Below are 15,272 nucleotides of genomic sequence, written 5' to 3'. Positions count from 1 at the left end.
ATAAATCTGGGGGAACTACCAGCACAGTTTACTTCATGGTGAGCCCTCTCTGCTTGCTACCATGCTTACAATGGATATCTCAAGGCAAGTTCTCATTTTAAACTTTGCCCTAGCTGTCCAATCACCTATGAGATATAATGCTGGCTTACTATGTTGTAGTCATTGTATAAGTTGATACCTTAACATCTTCTCTGTGATGTTCTCTTATGGAGCCTTGGAGAGATCCCTAAATCCAGTTTGAGATTCCTGGAGCATTGATCATTTCCTCCCTTCACCATCACCTTCAACAAATGCAACAGAACAGATCTGGATAAGGTACTTAGAAACTTTTAAACTTTAATAACTTAAGTTAAAGGAGCAAAGAAAATAATTAGTAAAAACTACTTGAAAGTAAATGTATTAACATTTATATTAGCTATTCCACAATTGCTATATTGTATTATAGATCCTGATTGACCAAAAGAAATCATATAAGGTAAATTATGTATGTGGATAACAAAATTAAGACCAAGAAATATAAAGAAAATATTGCCCTTCTGAACTATCTACAGATTTTTAAAATCATACCTGTAAACCTAATGTTATTAAAGTTTAAAAAATTTTTAACATACCAAGTACCTCAAGGGAGCTTTATAATTCATCATAGTCCAAACAAACGTGATACCTTTACTTATTAGCTTACTAAACATTTAATAGAGTAAATGTCCTTTTTCAGTAGTCTGAAAAAAACTAAGGATTCTGATCTTTCTATTGCTTACTGTAAAACAGCAGTGGTTGCAGTTATCCTTATTTTAAGAAAAGCAATAAAATTTTTTCTTTAAATTTAAATTATGCAAAATTAGGAAGCAGAAAACCTATTCTAAATACTCTGAAACCTCAATGTTAAGTAATTATATGTGTGAAACTAGAGCCATCTACTGGTTAAAGTGTAATGTTACAAAGCACAACTACTGGATTATTAACTAGCAAAGCAGGGAGTCATGGTTGTTAAGAATTGAGAATATAAACATAGGCAAAAATCATCTAGTCTAGGACACTGGTTTTTAAAGGTTTAATGAAACAACCTCTTTTTAACAGGAGACACAACATATATAACAAAGTAAAAGCTGAGGAAGGGGGCCTCCAACCCCCACACGCACTAATTTGCCCAGCAGAGGCCAGGCCAGTGACAAACAAGCCATGAGAGGTAGTCTGGGCAAATAACTGTGGTTTGGACAGAGGCACAATGAGAAGGAGTAGTATCAGCAAAGTTGTCTCTTACCCACCTTTCCCCTGGAGACATCTTAGAGACACTGGGGTGCAAAGGACAGTGGTTAATGGACACAGAGAACTGAAGAGTAGGGAGTAGGCTTCTGAAAGGCTACAGACCTCTTTTCACAGGGACATTACTTATGTGCTCGTTTGATGCAACACTTTAGAAAGCATTAGTATAACTTTCCTGAAAATGCAAAATAAGAAAATAAGATGTTTGCTTTTTTACCACAAGCTAATAAGAACTGAGTTTCTAGGTCTTATGGGCTTTTACCAGCCAGGCCCTGGACTGGTCCAGTCTTGGAAACAAGACCCCAGTTTCAGGTCCCAGCCTCCTCCCTTCAAAAGGGCATGGATGTCCATAGAATCGAGGCAAGAAATGGAGCTCTCCAAGGCCCCTCTCTGTGGCAGAGACCCCCAACCTAGACAGCAGCTTGTCAGCTAGGCTTGGGGTGACAGGTTGGAGCAAAGTTCCAAAGACTCGCAAACATTCCAAGGCCACGTGAAGCACAGTACCCAGCCAGGGAGCATCCACTGGGCTCTCCCAGTTCAACTTCCATGGTGCATGCCTTTGGACAAAGCCATTAGTTTGCCGGACACAGCTGGATACTGCCTCCAGAGCCTTATAGATCTGAAAGTTATCATAGTGGTCTGCCACCTGCTTGGGCAAAGTGGCCACTGCGCTCACCAGAGCATAGTCCTCTGCCTGAGCACGGCCTGTTGGCCCCACCAACCCTGGCTCACTGGGAAAGCAGGTAGTGCAAAAAGCCGGATAGGTCCCAGAAGGATTTATTCTGTTGGCAGTGCATCGGTTCAAGAGACCTCCCAAAGCAAATGCCAGCTCGGAATCCAACAACTTAACCACCTTTTCACCATAGTAATCACAGTCCCAGTTGGGGACACCCTGACGAAGGAGAAAGTAGCGGAAGCCATCCACAGTATAGCGGTCAAGGCATGTCCTGGGATCCACCACGTTGCCCAAGCTCTTAGACATCTTTTGACCACAGACTGTCCAGTGGGAGTGAACATAGATGCGGTGTGGTGGGCTCATGCCGGCCCCTAAGAGGAGGGCAGGCCAATAGATAGCATGGAATTTGAGAATGTCCTTGCCTATGATATGAGAGGTCGTGGGCCACCAAGATTTGAACTCAGGGTTTGGGTAGCCAATTACAGTAAGGTAGTTGACCAAGGCATCCAGCCATACGTAGATGGTCTGCGAATCGTCCCCGGGCACCGGAATGCCCCAGTGCAAGTGGCTACTCCTTCGAGAGACGGATAGGTCCGGCAGCTCCTCTTCCAGCCACTGAAGGACTGCGTGATGGAATGGCTCCGGGGTGATGGCCTGAGGGTCGCCCCGCAGCCACCGCTGGAGCGGCTCCCGGAACTGGGAAAGCCTGAAAATGTAGTTTTCTTCCTTGGTCCAGGAGACGGGATGCCCGCTCTCCAGAGATACAGGACACAAATCCCCCGACGGGCCGGGCTGCCTGGTGACCTTGGCTTCAGGCAGGAAGCACTCGTCGGAGGCGCAATACCAACCTTCATAGAGCCCCTTGTAGAGAAGACCCCGAGCCTTCAGCACCCCCCAGAAGTGCTGCACAGCCATCCGATGCCGGGCCTCAGTGGTGCGGATGAAGTCGGTGGAGGAGATGTCAGCCTCCCGGAAAAGCTGCTGGAACTGGGCAGAGACTCTGTCGCACAGCTCGGACGGAGCCAGGCCCGCAGCGGCTGCTGCCTGCTGAATCTTGAGGCCGTGCTCATCGGTACCAGTGGAGAATCGCGTGGCGGCGGCGCTGGGAACTCGGAGGCGATGGTGTCGGCACAAGGCGTCAGCCAGTAGCGCCGAGTACAGGTGCCCGATATGCGGCGCCGCGTTCACGTAGAAGATGGGTGTGGTGAAGTAGGCGCGCGCGTCGCGGGTATCGTCCCGAACACCGAGAGGGTCCGAACTGTAGTGGCGTAAGTTAAAGTCCGCCAGCAGAGAGAGCCTACTCGCCCCCGTGCGTCCTAGCAGCCGAAAGGCAGAAATCCGCAGCATGATGCCTGCGGAGATGAAGGGCGGAGGGGGCGTTCTGGAAGCACGTGTGAGGGGCGCATGCGCAGCCGGGCCGCACCGCCGCTTCCGTCCAGAGAGCCAATGAAGTCCGGCCCCGAGCGCCGGCCCTCCGCCGCTCAGCCCGCGCTCCCCCCTCCTTGGGCCTCGGATACGGCGGTTGTGAATTGCGGGAGCAAGCGAGAACGGTAGCTTAGAGGAACTGGCTGAAGGAGAGGTTATGAAGCAGATAAATCTTTATCTTTCTATAACATACTGCGTGTCGTGCTTTGTAATTTTATATTTATGGATCTGGGTTTTTTTCTCCAGGCTGAGTTGCTTGTGGGCAAGAATTTTGTATTCAGGCATTTCTGAAACACCAGTCAGTGGCTGACACATTGCAGGAGTGTGCCCTCTACGTAGGCTCTGGTAAACGTAGGGATCTGAAATATAATATACATTTCCTCTCAGAACCTAGTGGGCACAATAAATCCAGAAGGGAGGGGGGAGAAGGGAAGGAAGAAAAACAATGACCTAAAGCACTTGAGGGAAGGATAAGAACTGAAAAAGTAAGAGAAATCCTTTCTCTAAACGCAGTTTTTGTTGAATCAACAAAAGAGGTAGGCTTGTGATGTTCCCAGTCTTTGCAAAGATTACTGAGATCCAGAAGGCTGGAATGCAGTACGTTGTCACTCTGCACCTAAGGAAAAAGTAGTCTTCAAATTTATTTCTCAACGTAGTTGTTAGTAATATTCTTTTAAAATGGTCTTGAAGTTCTAGAGCAGTGTTTTTCAAGTTTGCTTTAGTAAGGGAACCCTAGCTCTTTTCGAAACGGATGACTCGGGAGCCCAGAATTGGATTAATATTAATCCTGGCTTCTTGACATACTCTCATCTTTGGTCTATCTTTTTTTTTTCCCCCATTTAACTTAATAATTAAAATAATAATAATTTAGTAATAAAATAATTTTATTTTATTAATTTAATAGTAAAATTTAATAATAAAATGGAATAGAACACCTGTGACCCCACAAGCCAACCTAAGAACTAGAAGTGGTTCTCTAAATGTGGTCCCAGAAGAGCAGCATTAGCAGCACCTGGAACCTTGTTAGAAATGCATATTCTTAGGCCCCACACTCCCCTCCTGAATCAAAAACTCTGGGGGTGGTACCCAGCAGTCTAGGTTTTAATGAGTTTTCTAGGTGATTCTGATGCACACCGAAGTTTGAGAACCACTGAACTAGGAGATTACCAGTGATTTAGATCTGTGTGCTCTTTTTCTCCTTGTCTTCCTGTCTTCCTCCCAGAGGTAATCATTGTCCTGAATTTTGTACTTTTGCATTTATGTTATTACATATAAAGCATGTCTAAGCAACATATTGTTTAATTTTGCTTGTATAAAACATTCTAAAAAAGGATATCATGAGAATTCCCTGGTGGTCCAGTGGTTAGGACTTGGCAGTGGCTGCAGTAGCTGGGGTTCAATCCCTGGTCCGGGAACTAAGATCGCGCAAGCCACGCGGTACAGCCAAAAAACAAAAAAAGATACCATACCACGTGTAGTAGATTCATCATGTTTTTGCCTGTAACTAGTTAATTCATTTTGACCGCTGCATAATAATTTATGAATTGAGGCATATGGTAAGTTGGATCTGATTTCCGTGGTGATATAGAAAGTAGACCAATCAAATGCTCTTTAGGAGTTACAATAGATACAACAAATATCCTTTGGCTACTTGGTTAATGTGCTATTTGATCCAGCAGTTTAAGAAGGGCAAGAGAAGGATAGGTAAAACTTAAAACTGGAGGGTATGTACGGTACCCTCCAGAACTACGAGACAAACCCAGTTTAAGTATCTGAGAAATCAGTTTCTCCAGAAATTATTCTTTTTCTCCCCCAATTCGTTTTTTCCCCCTTGTCCATGGAATCCATTTTTCAACGTACAAACATGCTATTTTTTCTCCCATCTTAAAAAGAAAAAAATTCTCAATCTCCACTACTGCTCCATTTCTTTCCTTTCCTTTATAGCAGAGCTTCTTAAAAGAAATGGCTGGTAATGCACATTTGAGTGGTTCAAGTTTTTTGCTCTTAGAAATCGTACTGCTATTAACTTTCTCATCTACATATATCTCCTGGTACTTATATGCTAATGTTTCTCATGGGTGTATACCTAGGAGTGCTATTGCTCATCATAGAGGATGTGAAAGTTCAATTTCACAAGATAATGCTATTTTCCAACTTGATTAAACAAATTTACATTCCCATCAGCGACATACCCTTAAAGAGGGCTCCCTAATTCTTGATATCATCTACTCCTAAATTTTTTGCCAGCTCAACTAAGTATAAAATGAGTTATCTCACTAATATTCGTAGAAACACTAGTCTCAATAACCAAAAGGCAGAAACAACCCAAACATCTATCATCTGATGACTAGATAAACAAATGTGGTATTGAATATAACCACGCAGTGGAATATTATTCAGCCATACAAAGTACTGAATGAAGTACTGATAAATGCCACCACATAGATAAATCTTTATTTTTTTAATTTATTTATTTTATTTTTGGCTGCGTTGCTGCACATGGACTTTCTCTAGTTGCGGTGAGTGGGGGCTACTCTTCTTTGCGGTGTGCAGGCTTCTCATTGCGGTGGCTTCTCGTTGCGGAGCACAGGTTCTAGGCGCGTGGGCTTCAGTAGTTGTGGAACGTGGACTCAGTAGATGTGGCTCGCGGGCACTAGAGCGGAGGCTCAGTAGTTGTGGCACACGGGCTTAGTTGTTCCGCGGCATGTGGGATCTTCCCGGACCAGGGCTCCAACCCATGTCCCCTGCATTGGCAGGCGGATTCTTAACCACTGCGCCACCAGGGAAGTCCCTAGATAAATCTTTGAAAATAACCAGACACAGAAGACCATATGTTTTAGATTCCATTTATATGAAATATTCAGAATAGACAAATGCATGGAAACACAAAGAATATTAGTGGTTGTCAGGTGCTGGAGGAAGGTTGGAATAGAGAGTGAATGTTTAAAGGATATGAGTTTTCTTTTGGGGGTAATAAAAAGAGTTCTAGAGCTAGATAATGATGATCATTGTACAACACTGTGAATGTACGGTTGACTCTTGAACAGTATGGGTTTATCTACTTGTATGCAGATTTTTTTCAATAAATACATACTACTGGGGACTTCCCTGGTGGCGCAGTGGTTAAGAATCCGCCTGCCAATACAGGGGACAGAGGTTCGGGCCCTGGTCCGGGAAGATCCCACATGCCACAGTGCGGCTAAGCCCGTGCGCCACAACTACTGAGCTTGCACTCTAGAACCCATGAGCCACAACTACTGAGCCTGAGTGCCACAACTACTGAGCCCACACACCTAGAGCTGGTGCTCCACAACAAGAGAAGCCACCGCAATGAGAAGCCTGTGCACCGCAACAAAGAGTAGCCCCCGCTCGCTGCAACTAGATAAAGCCTGCGCGCAGCAACAAAGACCCAACACAGCAAAAGATTAATTAATTAATTAATTTTTTAAAAAATTCTTTTTAAAAAAATAAGTACATACATACATACATACTACACAATCCACTGTTGGTTGAATCCACAGATGCAGAATCACTGATACAGAGGGCTGACTATAAAGTTATACTTGAATTTTCCATTATATGGAGGGTCTGTGTCCCTAACCCCCACGTTGTTCAAGGGTTAATTGTACTTAATGTCACTGAATTGTACACTTTAAAATAGTTAAAATGGTAAATTTTTTACTTGAATTTTACTGCAATAAAATGTTATCTTACTGTGGTCTTGATTTGCATTTCCCTAAATAGAAGTAAAGTTGAGCATCTCTTCATATATTTATTAACTACATATGTTTCTTTGCCGGTGAAGTTCCTATTTATATTTTGTGTCTATTTTTCTGTTGGCTTGTCTTTTTATTTATTTTCAGGAGTTCTTTACATATTCTTGATATTGTTCCTTCAGTGGTTGACAAATATCATCTACCATTTTGTATCTTGTCTTTTCACATTAAAGAGGCTTAATGAATAGAAGTTCTTAATTTTAATATAGTAGAATTTATCAACATATATCTTATGATTGTCACCTTACAATTAATCATTTAGTACTATTTTATGATTATCTTTTTGCCTTAAAAATACTCTTAGTACTCTGATGTCAATAAATATTCATATTTTCATATAAAAGTATAACAGTTTTGCTTTTGATGTTCAAGTTGTTTATGTAGAATTAAAATTTTTATATATGATATGAGATGGGGATCCAATTTCTTCTCCATATAGATAGCCAATTGTCCCAGCACCATTTCCCCACCATCTGCCATGCCACCTCCATCGTATGTTAAATTTCTGCATATGTATGTTCCCGTTTCTAGGCTCTTTATGCTGTTGCATTGGTTAATTTGTCTATGCCTTGCTAAAAATAGCTTTAATTACTATGGCTTTATAATAAGTCTTAATATATAGAGAACTAATCTCTCCTCATTCTTCTTCAGAAGTATCTTCGACCTTCTTGGCCCTTTTATCTTCCACATAAATATTAAAATCAACTTGACAAATTCCATGCCAAAAAAAAAGCCTGTTGGGGTTAAGGTCACCATTGTATTAAATCTATAGCTCAGTGACAGGTGTTAAGAGCTGAGAGGGAGATATACTTACAGTATTAAGTGTTCCTAAAAATGACTATGCATATCGCTCCATACACTTAAGACTCCTTTAATGCTGTTATAGTTTTATAATTTTCTAAGTACGAGTCTGGCTTATATTTTGGTAGATTTATTCCTAGAAACAGCATAGTTTATCAGTAATGTAAATGGTGTCCTTTTCTGAAAATTATGATTTCCTTAATTGTCTGTTACTGGTATATGAAACTGATAAAATCTTAAGATATTCTGTTTGAAGAAAGAGTAGCGGGGGGACCCAGAGCCCTGCCTGCTCGGCCTCTCTTCGTGATCAAAGCCTGTTCTCTTCACCAAAGGTGGCACCTCTTTGGAATCAGAGGGCTCTGTCATACATAGTTTCAAAACTTCTGATCTAGAAGAATAAATAGTTAAGAATAGTCAACATGTTTTAAAGAATAATAATATCGTCAACTGCTGGACATTGAAAGATTATAAAGCCATAAAAAAATTTCAATATGTAATGCTGAGAAGCCCAACTATAGAACAAAATGAAAAGTCAAAATATAATTCTTAGTCTGTATAACTATGACGTATGTGATGAGTGTAGGATTTCTAATTATTAAAGAAAGAATGGCCTTTTCAATAAGTAGTGCTTTCAATAAGTCATTACTCAGGAAGTTTGACTACATTATGAAACTAATAGTACTTTAAATAGTTAAAACTCAATGTTGGTTTGCTAGCTTGTTAATTCTGGAGAGCATAAACTGGCTTTTTCATCTTTGTGTCCATGTAGTGCCTTACTATATAGTAGGCACTCCATAACACTGTTTAATTTATTTTTTTGGATCAAGGCCACATAAAATAGACTGGATTTAAAAATTATGCAAAAACTTTTTTCTGTAGGGAATGGGTTGAATGATACATATTATCTCTTAAAAGCTTTAAGACTTTGGTAAACTCAAGTGTTCGAAACTTGAGTAGTTAATGAGAATAATGTGCTACCAGTTATGGAGAATGTTTTCATAAGGTTCATTCATTCATTCAAGGACTAAGTGAGCTCATACTAGAACATAGACAAGAACTGGTACTATATCTCCATCATATCCAGCCACATAAGAGTCTGCACTTGGGGAAACCCCCTTTACAATACAGAACTGAAAGCTGTCCCTGAAATCTACAATTGGCAGCAAATGTAAATCAATACTGAAATAATGACCAATGTTAGAAAACATTTCTTCCAAAAATGTATCCTAATCACTGTAAATACTCAATATATGACAAGCCTGGGGATACACGATTAATAAAAGATTTTCTATGAAAACAAATGTAGTTGTGACAGCTGGATATCAGGGTGCAGGGGTGCGGAGAACAGACTTAGGTCCACATCTTACCGTGTGTACTACAATTTCCAGATACATCAGAGTTAAGCAAGAAGTAAGGGTGGGATGAATAGGTGGAGCACAGATTTTTTAAGACAGTGAAAACTATTCTGTATGATTCTATAATGATGGATGTATGTCAATATATGTTTGTCAAAAACCATAGATGGTACAACACCAGGAATGAACCCTAATGTAAACTATGGACTCTGGGTGATAATGATGTGTCAGTGAAGGTTCATTGATTGTAACAAATGCACCACAATGGTGCTGGATGTTAGTGGAAGTTTGTGCATGAGTGGGGATAAGGGGGTATGTGGGAACTTTCTGTACTTTCCACTCAATTTTGCTGTGAACCTAATATTATTCTAAAATATCAAGCTTATTTATTTAAAAAACAAAATAAAAAAACAGAAAACAGACATTTGTTTCAATGGAGAAATATGTTATTGAAGAAATGTACATATTTCTGGAGATGCAGCAAATTTTTTGACTAAAAATATTTGTCTAAAAATGTACACGCATTAAAGAGGTATGGAGCAAATACATGTGATAACCAACAAAAGCTTACTGCCCAAAATACAGTTTTAAAGGAAAAAAAAAACCTGGGACTTTCCTGGAGGTCCAGTGGTTAAGACTCCATGCTTCCAATGCAGGGGGCACGTGTTCGATCCCTGGTCAAGGAACTAAGATCCCACCTGCTGCAGAGCATGGACAAAAGAAAAAAAAAAAAAAACTAAGGTTAAAATCTTAAACAGTTTATGGCCAACCACATATTTATGTAAGTAATGTAAATGAATTATTTACTCATTAGAATACATTTTCTCTGCTTATTACTTTCTAACTGATTTCCTTGTATGTAAACTCTTTCCTTTGACCATTTATGAAGTAAAACCTAAGTGTTTAGGAAATAATCCAATGTGGGGGAAAAAGTAATCTTTATAAAATTATTCACCATGAAACTTTGAAAATAGCCAAAATGCTGCTTATTAAACATAATATTAATACAATGAAATCCCATATAATTGTTAAAATAGAAGGAATGTGTGCCATATGGACATGGAAATGTGTTTTGAAACATCATTAAGGGTCAAATAAAATTTTATTTTGTTGGACTTTTGGAGAGAAAAATGATTAAGTGATGGCTTAGTTGTGAACTAAAGGAAGTGCAGTTCCTTTCACTAGAGATAAAAGAAATTCTTTAAGGACATAATGATACATCCTATTCATTCATTTGTTCAGTCATCAGCTCAACTGGACTACTGCAATACTCTCCTGAATGACTAGTCTCCCCCCATTCTTGCTCCTATTAAGACCATCTTCCTCAAAGCAGCCATAGTAACCCATCAGAAACACAAACTTATGTCACTTGCCTATTTCAAGCTCCTCGTTTGATTTTTCCATTGGATTATTTGATTCTCCTTTGCTGCCTACAAAATAAAGTCAAAATTCCCTTTATGCAGCATATAAAACCCATTACAACTGGCTCTTGCCGCCCTTATAGCTTAGTCTTCTTTCAAATTTTATGTTCTAGTAATTCTCAACTGCTTCATGTTCCTTCAGGTTCATGCCATACTGTTTCATGATTCCATAACATTGCTCGTGCCTTTCCCTTTTCCTGGCACATGCTCCCCACCTTTCTTTATCTATCTTATGCATATTCATCCTTCAAGACAGGTCAGATATCATCCTCCAAGCTGAGTTAGAGACCCCTTCTAGGGTTTCTATAGCATCCTTTGCATACTTCTATCTTAGCAGCTACCAAATCAAATTGAAATTATCTGTTTATAAGTCTGTCTTCTTCCCCATTAAGCCTTAAGTTTCTTTAGGGCAGAGGCCATGTTTAGTCAACTTGTGTACCCAACCAGCATCTAATTTAGTGCCTGGAATATAGCAGGCGCTTAATAAATATAATGAGTATTTCATAAATAATCTTCCAGGCACTGCAATAGGAACTAGTGAACTTCAAATATTCTATTTCTGCCATCCAGGAGCTCACAGCAAAAGAGGACATGAAAAATGACAGGCATGGAAGCACTGGGAATAGTCAAATGAGTCACACTAGGTCAGAGTCTGCTGTCTTTTTAGCCAAATTTACCCAGAAATTGCTACCACCAACCATGCTTACCCTTGAGAATGAAGGACTATGGAATTTTCCTCTGTTAAAAAACACTTCTGAAAAGTAAATTGTTTAAAGACAAGGAGGTGGAAGGAAGAGACAAGAGGTCATAGTGATCTACAAACTAAATAATCCATACCCTTTTGACAGTTTTCATGTGCACTCTTCAATGTAATTGAAAAATCTTTTCAGGCTTGTGTTCTATAAAATCTGAAATGTGAGGTTTATTTTGTAAGTAATGGGAATGGTGGCAGAATCACTTCCTTTCTACTACTATTCTCAACACTGTTTTATAAGGTAAGCACATTAACAAATTTATTTTATGCTATTCGCCAGGCATAATGTTAAGATATGAGATAAGATTATCTCATTCAACCTTCATAACAAGCCTATGAGGTAAGTATTATTATTAACTCCATTTTGTAGGGGCAGAAATTGAAACTTGAAGAGGTCCAGTAAGTTGCCCAAGATCACGCCTCTAGTAGGCATTAGAAGTAGTATTTGAACCCAGGCGGTATGATTCCAGGGCTCACAGTTTTGATGGGTACACCACACCACATGACGCGTAAATGGTAAAATACAATAAACACTAATTACAATTGTTCCATTATAAATTGTTCTTGACTTCAGGTAAATAGCAATTTATAAGACTGAATGAATCAAGTTGTCAGTTTTGTTGTTGTTATTGTTGTTGTTTTTAATTAATGATACTCTGGGACCTGTGGAAGTGTTACTAGTTATTATCATAGCCTTCTAATAGTAGAGTTATTTAAACTTTATAAATGTTAGGGAAACTATCCACATTACTGTCTCTTCTTTGCAATTAAATAAAGTCTTTTTATTATGATATTTAAATATAAACATTTTATATGCAGCAGTTTAACTAGTACATGATTTTTCCAGCCAAAAAAAACCTTCATTTGGAAAGAAATCCTCAAAAGTGCTATCTAAAGACTAAAAGTGGGCTGTTGTTTTTTTAACTTTAACTTTTCTCCTTTTAGACTCCAGAAACAGTTTCCTGACTTCCTTTCTGGAAATGATTTTTGTTTCCAACCATATTGAGAATCCTTTTTTTTTTTTTTTTTTTCCATTTTCTCTCTCTCTCTCTGTCTCTCTGTCTCTCCCTCTCTCTCCTCTTGCTTTCTTGGTAATAGCAGGGAGGAAGGGGGGGGCAGTGGGCACAGGAAAAAGGGAAAAGAGAAAGCAGAAAAAGAATTGCACACCACTATGTCTGAATATAGCCTCTACTAGTAGATAATTCCATCTGATTTGCACTTTTGCCTTTTTATTTCCGTTTTTGGACACCTCCTTTATCATCCAGCTAACTGGGATAGACAAAGCACTGTTGGTGCCCTGAGCGACAGAACTCTGGTAGGGGGCTGGCTGTAAATTGACGTGGCATGGAAATTCTCCGCTAAGTTGTAGCAGCTTGCATGTTTCTCCTAAGATCAAGCCCAGCCTCCCGGAGCTGTAGCTTAATCATCATGGGTTCAACAACTTTACAGAAAAATGGATAGCAAAAGTCTTCAGCTCCTTTCTTTGGACTCAAATGTTTTCTTTTTGAGTATCTATGGTTTAGCTGAAAAAATCAAAGCAGTTAAGTCTGTAACTTTCTTTTTGCAGCTTAAACAACAGAATTTGCTGGTCTCCCTCCCCTATCCTGCAATTTAATTCCTTACAGATTTTGCCATGGGGTGCGGACTTAGAAAGCTAGAAGACCCTGATGATAGCAGCCCTGGAAAAATATTTTCTACCCTGAAGAGACCGCAAGTGGAAACAAAGACAGAATTTGCTTACGAATATGTATTGCTGGATTTTACTTTACAAGGTACTTTTTGCTTCTATTTTATTTGTTAAATGAAAGATTTCAGAGATAAGGGACTACTAGTTTTTTTAAGTGTTGGTTTGTGGATTTTTAAACTGTTTCTCATAATCAGATTGTACAATCAATCTAACAATAATGCTTTGTTTCTTAATTACACTCTGAAAGATTTTTGTTCTGTTTGGTTTTTGTAAACTTGGCTCATATGTACTTTATAAAATTAGAAAAACTGCTTGGAAATAATCCTTTCATTTTTAAATCAAATGCTTATTTGTAGAAGGACGCGTGAAAAATGTTCGCTTTCCAGCCAAATAGCTCTAGCCTTAATGACAGTTTGTGTTTTGAAAAAGATCTGAAAGGCACAAGAAGGTAGCATGTAGGAAATATTACTTGCATCATGTGGAAGAGTATTTGCTAAGACAATTCTGAGGTTTCCAACTGTGTTAATGTTGTGATTGTGCTAGTCATTTGACATTTTTGACCAAACTAAACTTGAAGTTTGAAAATACAGAAAAAAAGATAGTCTTCTGTAAGATACTTCCTTTGCTTGCCCTGTCCCTAACAGAGAAACTCCCTGTTCTAGAAAGTTGGAAACACAAATAAACAAGCCCAGATGGCAGCCCTGTGCAAGGGACAGAGGCAGCTCAACTTCACAAATACTTTACCTCACTTCTTTTGGAAACTTTACTGTACAATCGCATTGATAAAACTGAGTTTTTAAAAAGCAGAAATATATCTTGAATTACAGGGTATTAAAAATGAAATTGAGTGTCCTGCTTGCTGTTAGAATTTCCACATATCAGTATTTTAAGTTCTTATTACAAAGTTATGCTTTTAATTCTAATAAGCCGCACGTTTTATCAGTTAATAGAAAATTTATGCTAAGTAGATTATCATGTTGGATATTAATTTCTTTTCAACTTAAACACAAATTCTCCATTTTTTGGTTTGCTCTGTGAACAGTGCATCTTTGTGCAAGAAGCAAGAGCAGCCCATTTTTCTTTGTCAAAAACTGAGCTAGCCAACAAGCAAACTCCCTTCCAGAGACATGCACAAAGTCTGTACATATACTTTTAACATATTTACATTTCCATTTTTACCTAAGGCTAAGGCTACCAAAGGGGAAAATGTCAATATTCTTAATTTTCTTTTTAATTATTAAAGTTAAAAGCAGATTAAGATAATGGTGATAATCAGAGAAGTAACCACTCAAATGAATTTTTTCTATACTTTTTCAAAACCCGTCATTTGAGAAAATATTTGTGATGTGGTCCTATGTTTTCTCCATTGATTGTCCTTGTCAATTATCTTTTAGGACGAGTTTTTGTAAATCCACAGGATGCAAACACATATTTTCCTTAACCTCAAAACCTTGTCTATTCATAAAGTTTAGGCCAGAGCCATTTTGATCTGTGCTTTAAGATTTGCTGCACAACCCCCATAGGTTTTAAAGTAGCTTGAATTTTTTTTTTTTGATTTATTTCCTCCCAACAATGTTAGCAATCTCAAACAAATTTGTATAAATGCAGCCATCCTTGAATCAGAAAGATCTACAACTTTCTTCAGAAGTCATTTTGGTTTTATTATTATCAGAAGCCCTTCTCTCTGTGAAAGGAGTAAAATTTCTACCTTCCACTCTAGGTGTTTGGAGGAGGTAATAGAGTATTACACTATAAAGTGTTAAGTATGGGCATAGTTTACAAATGTTAACTCAGTAAGCAGGCACGTATTTTAAAGTTGCACCTGGTTCCTATTTGGTCCAGGGGCCCAGTCTCCTGGTGTCCCTTTTCTCTACAATTCTTCCACATGTTTTTTGTTTTGTTTTGTTTCTGTCTTTGCATTTGCCTTTGCCTCTGCCTCAGAAGCCAAGACTCTGTATCAGCCCAGCTCCACAAACCACCTTCCTCTCCTCTGTTGTCTCTGACGCCCACCTATTCCTCCAGTGTATAGAGAAGTGAGTCACATGGGGGTTAAAACATGCCAGCCTTCTTCGTTTAGTCCTGGCCATTCTGACCTGGGGTTGCTGTGAGGACTA

General features: G+C 39.2%; 2 protein-coding genes across 3 annotated transcripts in view; one reads left to right on the top strand and one right to left on the bottom strand.

Moving 5' to 3' along the window:
* Positions 1-672: 672 nt before the first annotated feature.
* Positions 673-3,315, bottom strand: MARS2 (methionyl-tRNA synthetase 2, mitochondrial). Of its 2 annotated transcripts, XM_036856998.1 has the most exons (2): positions 1,526-3,296; positions 673-1,438 (listed from the first exon to the last, which is right to left on the bottom strand). In XM_036856998.1, the coding sequence occupies exons 1-2, from the start codon at positions 3,284-3,286 to the stop codon at positions 1,415-1,417; spliced, it is 1,785 nt and encodes a 594-aa protein (XP_036712893.1). In that variant the 5' UTR covers positions 3,287-3,296; the 3' UTR covers positions 673-1,414. The 2 variants fall into 2 exon arrangements, with proteins under 2 accessions (XP_036712893.1, XP_036712894.1); XM_036856999.1 differs by having other exon boundaries at positions 1,037-3,315.
* A 9,290-nt stretch (positions 3,316-12,605) lies between these two features.
* The window catches only part of RFTN2 (raftlin family member 2), a 66,250-nt gene continuing 63,583 nt past the window's right edge, over positions 12,606-15,272 (top strand). Inside the window, exon 1 of the mRNA XM_036856933.1 lies at positions 12,606-13,243. Within this exon, the coding sequence (XP_036712828.1) occupies positions 13,105-13,243 (139 nt within the window). The 5' untranslated portion in view covers positions 12,606-13,104. The remainder of the gene's footprint in view (positions 13,244-15,272) is intronic.

The sequence above is a fragment of the Balaenoptera musculus genome, chromosome 7, assembly GCF_009873245.2.
Source record: "Balaenoptera musculus isolate JJ_BM4_2016_0621 chromosome 7, mBalMus1.pri.v3, whole genome shotgun sequence".
NCBI classification, from domain to species: domain Eukaryota; kingdom Metazoa; phylum Chordata; class Mammalia; order Artiodactyla; family Balaenopteridae; genus Balaenoptera; species Balaenoptera musculus.
Note: the sequence above shows the minus strand (reverse complement) of the source record. Positions and strands in the feature narration are given on the sequence as shown.

Coding starts and splice junctions, on each gene's coding strand:
- MARS2 (XM_036856998.1), bottom strand. CDS start 3,286: ATGCTGCGGATTTCTGCCTTTCGGCTGCTAGGACGCACGGGGGCGAGT. Junction 1,439..1,525: donor ACCAGTCCAGGGCCTGGCTG/GTAAAAGCCCAT, acceptor TTGCATTTTCAG/GAAAGTTATACTAATGCTTT.